Raw genomic sequence first — 11179 nt, 5'->3', positions numbered from 1 at the left:
GCACTTTTCATAACCATTGATGTAAATAGGTCTAAAACCAATAACAGTATCATTCTGGATCACATCATGTATGTCACCCATTTTGGAGCTTTGCGTATTTTAGTCTCTATCCTCTATAAAGCAGTTCCAATAAACCATCCCAGCGCCTTGGTGTATTTTCCCTGATGGCGTTTTACACTCACGGTAACCTTCCTGATCGGCTGCCATGTGTCGGGGAGGTCACCAGCGGAGCAGATCATCAGGTGAAGTAAACAGGCAGATAAGGGCCCTAATACATGGAGCAATAATCAGCCAAATCAGGCCAATTATCGCTCTGTGTAATAGAAACAATCAGCCGATGAAACGATTATCACCTGACCTAATCATCAGGTGTGTAAGGCTACATGTAATAGTGATGCACGGCTGATGGCTGTAGTATAAAATAACAATGGATGTACTTACCATGTTCTCGGGTTCTCCCCGGTTCTGTACTGAAGGTAGAGCTGCAGACACCGGGGAGGGCCTCCGAGGACATCGGGGAATGTGGTAAGGTAAGTATATAATATATATATACACCCCCCCCCCCCCCATACACACACACATCCCTTGCTGCCCGATAGTCGGCCCCGGCAATTGCTGTAATTGATCCAGCGGATGGGGCCGTGTAATAGGACCCTCAGAGTGATGGTGCCTGACTAGATAAGATGACTATAGTGGACGATGGGCGGTGTTGGCAGCCGTGGGTCCCTAACAGGCTCCTAAACTGCCCGAGTCGCCAGTTATGACATATACAATTATATTGGCTTTACTTTGTTTTTATTTTTTTCTTTTCTATAAAAGCACAATATATATATATATATTAAAAGAACTAATATTTTATTTTAGGATAAAATTCATTTCTGTAGTACATATACTTTGAAAACAAAACAATACGAGTGAAACCTTAAAAACAACAAACATCCAAATCGGTGACTGCTACAAAACAACATAAAATGTAAAAAAAAGTAACTTATTCTGACCGCGATCTTCCTCTAATCATAAACCTGCAAAGGTGAAGAGTAATTGCTACATTGTGTCAGCCTGGTGCGTTCGGTGTGGGAGCCGTGCGCGGGATTGGTTTTACATCACACGATTCATATACATAAACAATCCAACAAACTCTATAACCAGGAATGAAAAGGTGAAATGAGTGACATAAGAATCAGATGCTATAAAATCTAGCATAGTCCAATACAAGTTATAAAATACAGTAACAAAGTGTTTAAGTTCAGTTTGGCAATATTGCATGTCCCTTATGGACGACCTTTTCTCGGGTCATCCGGCTCCGGCAGTCACAATACAAGACAATTAACACAACTGGAACGGAAATCCATGGATACCATGTACAGCTTCTGCGTCTCACATCCATGTAGTTAGAGAAACTGAACATAATTCTGTGGAATAAGCCCTCGTCTCCCGTTCAGCGTTCCTTCCAACCATCCAGGTTCTCTTGAATTATGGACTACAAAGAAGAAGAAGGAGAAATAATAAATCAGATATTAAAGGAATAGATCTGTAAATACAAAGTATTATGGATATACGGAAGTGCAGACCTGCAGTCTTGGAAATAGGGCTGTGTGATTAATCAAGTTAATTCGCCTAGATTTTGAGAATCGATTTCAATTTCTTTGAAAATCGTAAATTTGATTTTAAAAGAAAAGAAAATGCCCTCTGACCTGCAGGGGGAACAGTGGTGCTCCCGGCAAGCTGCTCCTCCTGCAGGTCAGAGTGGGACCGCAAAAGCCCCCCGCCTATCTACATACACAATCACCCCCAGCCCGCACCCGGAGGACCGACGCCGCCCGCCCCACCCACGTATAGGATCACTGCCAGCCTGCACCCAGAGGACCGCCACCCGCCCCCATCTACCTGTAAGATCGCCACCCGCCCCCATCTACCTGTAAGATCGCCGCCCGCCCACAAAACGGGGAGCGGTTCCTCTGAGCACCGGAGACATGGAGCTGGTGCCCGCTTTATGGTGTGACTATTTTGCCTTTTACTGTGTGCGTCCAGTGGGGCCATCTTCCTGGAAGACCTGTCATGTTTCCATGTACTAGTCTCCATACTGTAGTGTAGTGTGTTTCTAGCCACTACTACCCCCAATACTCCTCCCACTACACCTGATACTACTACTACTCCCAAAACTGCTACTCCCCTTAGTTACTACTACACCCCTCATCTTCTATGCTTTTACTGTTACTGCACCCCTTATCCACTATACCTCTACCACTAAACTCATCACAATTAACAGAAAAAAAATAGATTTAAAAATAGAGAAAAAAAAAATATATATATATATATCGAGATTTTATTTTTTTGCCCGTATCGCCCAGCCCTACATGGAAAATTTGGCAACTATTGAAGACGTTAGCACATAGTTTACAAACATCCAAACCTGGCCTAATAATAGTGATAGATGGGAACACCAAGAAACTGATAGAACACGATTTCCAATCAACAGAAAACAATCCTTCTCCCGTTATTAATGTTATTAGTGTTTCTCATCTGTCTCCATGTAAAGCGCGGGTATGTGCCGTATAATCTGTAACAGCGGCCGTGCAGTATAGATCTCTTTAGAAACCTTCCTTTTAGTTAATGACAAGGCACGGAGCAGATATTAGCACCGAGCTATAATGGAGCAACCCAAGGCAGCCGCTAAATCCCTAATGGATGGCAATCTCTGCATTATCTACACATTAGAATACAAAGATTTGGAACAAAAAGAGGAAAAAAAAACTGCAATTCCAGTAATAGCGATAGAAGATGTGTGAGATGAAGGACGGGAGATTTACTAAAAGTTTAAAAACAGGAACATAAGACAAGAGCTGCAGCAGAGACTGTGGGATAGTTCCACTAAGAACTATGACTAGCAGGATGATGTCTGTGTATGCAGACCACCACCCTCTATGCAGACCACCACCCTCTATGCAGACCACCACCCTCTATGCCAGTAATGGCTAACCTTGACCTGGGCAGCCAAAGCCATATCTTTGTTGTCCAGGCATAATGGGAATTGTAGTTTTGCAACAGCTGGAGTGTCAGGGTCAGCCATCACTGCTGTATGCAGACCACCAGTATCTATCCCAGGGGTGGGGAACCTTCCGCCCGGCAGCTGTTCCCATCATGCCTTGCCAGCCAAGGAGTAGTAGTTTTGCAGCAGCTAGAGGGCCAAAGGTTCCCCACACCTGATCTATCCAGTCCACTAACCACTCCTGAGGCCCATTGGGGGGAATTTATTAATACTCGCACCGTATGCAGCTGATTTCGGCACACCTCTGGTTTGTGCAAAAAACTTTTTTTTTAAACTTTGTGCAACAGGGCAAGCATGCGTGAAATAGGTGACCGGCACTACTCAAAGAGTATATACTCGGACTGGAAAAATGGTCATTGCATCTGTGCGGTGCTCATTTCTTAGATGGCATTAGACACAGCAAATCTTCAAAAGTTGAAAAGGCACTCACCACTCGGTCACAGTCCTTTATTTGCGCTTCACCGTACAAAAAAAAAACAAACAGTGTGGGTTGCATTCAGCATGGATGGCAAGCTCCTAATGGACTGTGACAGCTGTTTCGCACGTGCTGAACATGCTTCACCAGACACACGGACTTCAACCCCCACTATGGTTTTCCTGTACGATCAAGCACAAAATAAAGGACTCTCACAAAGTGGTGAGTGCCTTTCAACTTCTCTTTCTACTAATAATTAAAGGGAAGCTGCTGTTTTGACGGTAAAATTACCTGTATTGGCCAAATAGTTTATATTTTGACTCCTAAGAGAGATACCGGGCTCCAAAACCATGTGCCGGAGCAGTCCTCCCCATTACGCTGCTTTTAAAGCTCTCTCTTATTGGTGCCTCAAAGCTGCTGAGAGAAGGGCGGATTACAGTGCGTATGCCCGGCGCAGAGACCACAGATGGGCGTGCGTGAAACTTGGTGACTAAAGGCAATGGTAGTAGCTCCCTCCCAACTAGTCAATCCCACCAGCTCAGGCCTGATACATAAACACATACAAATGACACACGTGCTCGCCCCCACGCTGAATCCAGGTGCCGGTGATCGTTATAGCGCTGCCGTCCGCCCCTTCGTGTGTTTGTGCGTTTTAACAGTACAATGCAAAGTAACCCTTACCCAGAATGAAAGAAAAATACTCTCTGGTGCCACCTCTTGGATGTAGTGTCCCTGCAAGTCAATGCTAACACGAATTATACGTCACGCCAGAATCTCTCCCAGAAGGTAACTCTGTTTCTATTTTTTCCTCTCTTCATATTAAAGGGGTACACCGGCAAACATCTTTTTCTTTCAAATTATCTGGTGTCAGAACATTATATAGATTTGTATATTACTTCTATTTAAAAATCTCCAGTCTTCCAGTACTTATCAGCTGCTGTATGTCCTGCAGGAAGTGGTGTATTCTCTCCAGTCTGACAGAGTGCTCTCTGCTGCCACCTCTGTCCATGTCAGGAACTGTCCAGAGCAGGAGAGGTTTTCTATGGGGATTTGCTGCTGCTAAGTACTGGAAGATTGGAGATTTTCAAATAGAAGTAAATTACAAATCTATATAACTTTCTGAAATCAGTTGATTTTGAAGAAGATTTTCAGCGGCGTACCCCTTTAAAGTGACACTGCCGGCCCCTGATCACCTACAGAGTTGGTGGCACTTATGGAAATCATTCAGAACATACCTGTGTTTTTATTTTCATATTAAATACTTATATTCTGTCTGTGAATGGCGTCAGGAGAGCCGGATGCAATCAGCAGGATCACTCACCGTTTTCAAAAATTTCTCCAACTTCGAATGATAACTCGGAGCTGTGTTCAGCCTCACAGGGATAGACGGCTTTTGCCTTTCTGCCAATAAAGCTACAACAGAAACATGAGCAGGAATGAGTTGTATTCATATCATTTACAAGGATAACAGAACACAATATAGACTGAGACTGGAAGAACATGGCAGGGAATGGTTACTATAAGAATATCGCTGCAGCATAGAGATCTGCATCTGAACTGTCACTTACTTAGGACTTTGCTGTCAAGAGGCTGAAATACCTATAATAACTGTCAGCCAAAATAGTATGTGATCTTGGCTGACAGGAGACCCTGGTGGTGGCTTATCCCTCAGAGAACAAAGAGGAGCAGGCAATGAAATTCCATCATACCCCACTCCTATCTCCTCCGGCATCTGTTGGTGGAGTTCCCCCATACACTTTATACTTATGGCTGAACCCCCCACATGCTGCATTTGATTGATTATGCTCTCCCTGAACTGAAAAATGAGGGATCTATCAATCATGGCTGATGTGGAGGGGAGAAGCCATCGGAGGACTCCCCTAAGACTCAAGGTTCAGGCAGCAATAGAAACATAGAAGATTGTCGGCAGATAAAGCCCCCACCCCGTCCATCTAGTCGGCCCTATTATTTTCCTTCTTATTACCTTAGGATAGATATATGTATACACCAGGCAGATAGATAGATGTATACACCAGGCAGATAGATAGATGTATATACCAGGCAGATAGATAGATGTATATACCAGGCAGATAGATAGATGTATACACCAGGCAGATAGATAGATGTATATACCAGGCAGATAGATAGATGTATATACCAGGCAGATAGATAGATGTATATACCAGGCAGATAGATAGATGTATATACCAGGCAGATAGATATATGTATACACCAGGCAGATAGATAGATGTATATACCAGGCAGATAGATAGATGTATATACCAGGCAGATAGATAGATGTATATACCAGGCAGATAGATATATGTATATACCAGGCAGATAGATAGATGTATATACCAGGCAGATAGATAGATGTATACACCAGGCAGATAGATAGATGTATATACCAGGCAGATAGATATATGTATATACCAGGCAGATAGATAGATGTATACACCAGGCAGATAGATAGATGTATACACCAGGCAGATAGATATATGTATATACCAGGCAGATAGATATATGTATATACCAGGCAGATAGATAGATGTATACACCAGGCAGATAGATAGATGTATACACCAGGCAGATAGATAGATGTATACACAAGGCAGATATATGTATACACCAGGCAGATAGATATATGTATACACCAGGCAGATAGATAGATGTATATACAAGGCAGATAGATATATGTATACACCAGGCAGATAGATAGATGTATATACCAGGCAGATAGATAGATGTATACACCAGGCAGATAGATAGATGTATACACCAGGCAGATAGATAGATGTATATACCAGGCAGATAGATAGATGTATACACCAGGCAGATAGATATATGTATACACCAGGCAGATAGATAGATGTATATACCAGGCAGATAGATAGATGTATATACCAGGCAGATAGATATATGTATACACCAGACAAGTTAAATTCTGTTATTGTAGATTTACCAACCAAAATACAATATGATGCACTATACAGCGCTGTCCACTCTATGTTTGGGGCTGCGTATCAGTGTAGAGCTACTACCTGCATGTAGCTTGTAATGGTAACAATATAAAACAAGGTATCTGATCGGCTCCTCTTGATTGCTGAGTCCTCAGGGCGTTGGCTTGTAGTGGTGCCTATTTGTTCTCAGGCTGTGTGCACACTATGGTTAATCCTCTCACTACAATGGAGTGTGGAAGATAAATATATATAGAGACACAAATAGTATATATTGAATGATAGCTATTTAGTTTGGTATAGATAGTAGCGTTCCCCTAATCACAGCAGTATATTCTCCAAGGTAAGTTTATATACTTATGAAATGGAGCTAAGATAACGCACTCCCCCTCTCACTGGGATCACATAGCAGGGTCCTGATGTGCTCCGGTAATACAGCAGTTTTTCTCTGTTGTTCCCATATACAAAATGATACTTGGTTCGCTGTTCTAATCCTCTGTGATGGCTAGCGGTCCTTGATCCTCAGTTCTTTGCGTCCAGAAGAGAACGTCCCGGCCGGTGACCGCTCTGTTATCCGGTACTTTTGTAGAACAGGTGAGTCTCTCAGAAATTCTAAGTCTCAGAAGTTCAGTGTGACGTCACATCTACTACTGATTCCTGAAAGGGTCAGAATACCTCCGACATGTTTCGAGGGGTACGCCCCTTTCTCAAGAAGATCCGCCCTTCCATCTGGTGTGGCTTTTTATAGACAGCTTGAACTCCATGAGACTTAACCCCTGCAATACTGATAAGAATGCAAATAACCCAAGTTCTGAGTTTAGCCCTGACGGCAGTATCGTATTAAAGATGTGTTTACTTTCTGCTTATTTTCCCCGTCTCTCCAATCTCTCTTTATTTTCTCTATTGCACAAAATGATGAATAGTTTATTTTTCCTTCCTGTTTCTCCTTCGAGGATGTCCCTCATATTGTCTCTGGATATTGTAGACGTGTTCATGAATCCTTGTATGTAAAGCTCTTTGTCCTTCCGATATACGTTTTTTGACACGGACACGTAATGTAGTAGATCACTCCTTTTGAATGGCAAGTAATGTGCTCTTTGATTTTAACCCTATGTGACCCATCCTGGTTAGCGATCTCCATTACCTCCTTTTTCATACCCATTTTTTCGCACGGCCTGCAAAATCTACAAGGATAGAAACCTACTTTATGCGATATTATAGCATTATTACTACCCATAGTTCTATTCTCCTTATTCCGCACTGTGGGAGCTACAATATTCCCTATATTTTGTGTTTTTTTTTAAATGAATTTGGGATTTGATGGGATTAGATCGCCTATAATTTTATCCTGTTTAAGTATTTCCCACCTATTTTTTTTATAATTTTCTTGAAGTCTCCCGATTTATCTGAGTAGGTGGTTATGATAGGAATTTTAAAACTTTGTTCATTTCTATTATTTTCTTTTCTTTCATCCTGTTCTTCTCTTTCTTTTATGAGATTCTCCCTCTTCAGTTGTAAAACCTCCTCTATCGTACCTTGTAGTACGCTTCCATCGTATCCTTTCTGTATAAATTTATCTTTCAATTCCTCAGCTTCCTCCTGAAAATCCCCCACATCTGTGCAGTTCCTCCTTAGTCTCAGAAATTGGCTTTTTGGTATATTCAATAGCCAAGAAGGCAAATGGCAGCTATCTAATGCAATGTAACTATTGCTATCTGCGGGGTTTTTTTATATGTCCTGCTGCATATTTTTCCATTTTTAATAAAAATGTTCAAATCTAAAAAGTTAATGGATTTTGTGCTATATGTAGGTGTAAAATGTAGATAAAATTCATTTTTATTTAAATCCTTTAAAAATCCATGAAGGGTCTCCTCGTCCCCTTTCCATATAAACACAATATCGTCTATAAATCTCTTCCAGAGGACGAGGTTCGCACTCAGCCCTCCCGTGGGAAATATGGTGGCCTCTTCCCACCTCCCCATGTATAAATTAGAATAGGCAGGCGCAAACTTTGTCCCCATCGCGGTACCCCACGACTGTATATAAAAAATTCCTTCATGTAAAAAATAATTTTTTGTTAAAATGAATTCGATGCACTCTCCAATAAAATTTGCCTGTTCCTCTGGGTATTTTTTTTTTTAGATATTTTTTAAAAATACTCTGCTGCTTCCCTGCCTTTTCCATTTTCTATAACTGTGTAGAGGGATGTCACATCAAGTGTTCCTAAGATGTAATCCTCTCTCCATTCTAAGGTCTCTAGAATCTGCAGAACATGTTTACTGTCTTTCAGATAGGCAGGTAAAGTTTTCACACAGCTTTGCAGATGTGTATCCACATACTTGGATAGATTTGCTGTCAGGCATTCTATGCCTGACACTATAGGCCTGCCAGGCGGTTTTTTGTCATCTTTATGGATTTTTGGCAAATGATAAAATACAGGTAGTCGGGGGGTATTATTTAGTATAAAATTTGCCTCTATTTCATTGATAAGGTCCTGCTCTTGCCCCTGATCTACCAATATTTTTTAAAAGTTTTAAAAAATCATCCGTTGGGTCTTTCTTGAGAATTTTATATGTTTTTTTATCATTCAAGATCCTTAATGCCTCACATCTGTACTCTGACGTGTCCTGAATCACTATCCCCCCTCCTTTATCCGCTGGTCGGATGGTGATTGCTTTATTATCTTGGCGTTTAATTAAGGATTCTCTCTCCATTTTTGTTAAATTGTTGTATCCCCCTTTTTTATACGTTTTAACCTTACGTATATCTGCTGTAACCATTTTTTCAAAGGTAACGAAGGATTCTGAATACTCATTGATAGGGTGAAATGTAGATCTTGGTTTTAAATTTGTGTGAACGTAGTTGGTGTTTAGTTTGGTGTGAGTGAACTCAGTTTTTTTCTATATTAATTTTTTTGTGGAAGTATTTCTTTAAGGATAAATTTCTCATAAATTTTTTTAAACCAATGTATGCTTCAATAAATTTATGAGAAATTTATCCTTAAAGAAATACTTCCACAAAAAAATTAATATAGAAAAAACTGAGTTCACTCACACCAAACTAAACACCAACTACGTTCACACAAATTTAAAACCAAGATCTACATTTCACCCTATCAACGAGTATTCAGAATCCTTCGTTACCTTTGAAAAAATGGTTACAGCAGATATACGTAAGGTTAAAACGTATAAAAAAGGGGGATACAACAATTTAACAAAAATGGAGAGAGAATCCTTAATTAAACGCCAAGATAATAAAGCAATCACCATCCGACCAGCGGATAAAGGAGGGGGGATAGTGATTCAGGACACGTCAGAGTACAGATGTGAGGCATTAAGGATCTTGAATGATAAAAAAAACATAAAATTCTGAAGAAAGACCCAACGGATGATTTTTTAAAACTTTTAAAATTATAGATAGATCAGGGGAAAGAGCAGGACCTTATCAATGAAATGGAGGCAAATTTTATACTAAATAATACCCCCCGACTACCTGTATTTTATCATTTGCCAAAAATCCATAAAGATGACAAAAAACCGCCTGGGAGGCCTATAGTGTCAGGCATAGAATGCCTGACAGCTAATCTATCCAAGTATGTGGATACACATCTGCAAAGCTGTGTGAAAACTTTACCTGCCTATCTGAAAGACAGTAAACATGTTCTGCAGATTCTAGAGACCCTAGAATGGAGAGAGGATTACATCTTAGGAACACTTGATGTGACATCCCTCTACACAGTTATAGAAAATGGAAAAGGTTGCTATCTTTCCTGTTTGCACCAAGATGCCATCCTTAAAGGCAGGAGAACTGATCTGATTGAATGCAAACACCTCCTACCTCAGAAATTGATCGTTTCCTTGTTGACCATACCTTGTCAGTTTTATATTTCATTGTACTCACTGTACTTTTCTTTTCTGGTTTGTTAACTTGGACACATAATTTTCTGTGACTGAAGCTTAATAAAAACAGTTTAAAGAGAAAATGGAAAAGGCAGGGAAGCAGCAGAGTATTTTTAAAAAAAATTAAAAAAAATACCCAGAGGAACAGGCAAATTTTATTGGAGAGTGCATCGAATTCATTTTAACAAAAAATTATTTTTTACATGAAGGAATTTTTTATATACAGTCGTGGGGTACCGCGACGGGGACGAGGTTCGCGCCGGCCTATTCTAATTTATACATGGGGAGGTAGGAAGAGGCCACCATATTTCCCACGGGAGGGCTGAGTGCGAACCTCGTCCTCTGGAAGAGATTTATAGACGATATTGTGTTTATATGGAAAGGGGACGAGGAGACCCTTCAAGGATTTTTAAAGGATTTAAATAAAAATGAATTTTATCTACATTTTACACCTACATATAGCACAAAATCCATTAACTTTTTAGATTTGAACATTTTTATTAAAAATGGAAAAATATGCAGCAGGACATATAAAAAACCCCGCAGATAGCAATAGTTACATTGCATTAGATAGCTGCCATTTGCCTTCTTGGCTATTGAATATACCAAAAAGCCAATTTCTGAGACTAAGGAGGAACTACACAGATGTGGGGGATTTTCAGGAGGAAGCTGAGGAATTGAAAGATAAATTTATACAGAAAGGATACGATGGAAGCTTATTACAAGGTACGATAGAGGAGGTTTTACAACTGAAGAGGGAGAATCTCATAAAAGAAAGAGAAGAACAGGATGAAAGAAAAGAAAATAATAGAAATGAACAAAGTTTTAAAATTTCTATCATAACCACCTACTCAGATAA

At 40.4% G+C, this 11179-nt stretch overlaps 1 protein-coding gene across 1 annotated transcript in view; it reads right to left on the bottom strand.

Moving 5' to 3' along the window:
• Window positions 1-834: 834 nt before the first annotated feature.
• The window catches only part of ARHGAP10 (Rho GTPase activating protein 10), a 160839-nt gene continuing 150494 nt past the window's right edge, over window positions 835-11179 (bottom strand). The window contains exons 22-23 of the mRNA XM_069978665.1: window positions 4786-4877; window positions 835-1480 (exon numbers count right to left, since the gene is read on the bottom strand). Coding sequence (XP_069834766.1) covers window positions 1392-1480; window positions 4786-4877 — 181 coding nt within the window. The 3' untranslated portion in view covers window positions 835-1391. The remainder of the gene's footprint in view (window positions 1481-4785; window positions 4878-11179) is intronic.

Source organism: Dendropsophus ebraccatus, chromosome 7 (assembly GCF_027789765.1).
Source record: "Dendropsophus ebraccatus isolate aDenEbr1 chromosome 7, aDenEbr1.pat, whole genome shotgun sequence".
NCBI lineage: Eukaryota > Metazoa > Chordata > Amphibia > Anura > Hylidae > Dendropsophus > Dendropsophus ebraccatus.
This window is presented reverse-complemented; position numbering and strand designations above follow the sequence as displayed.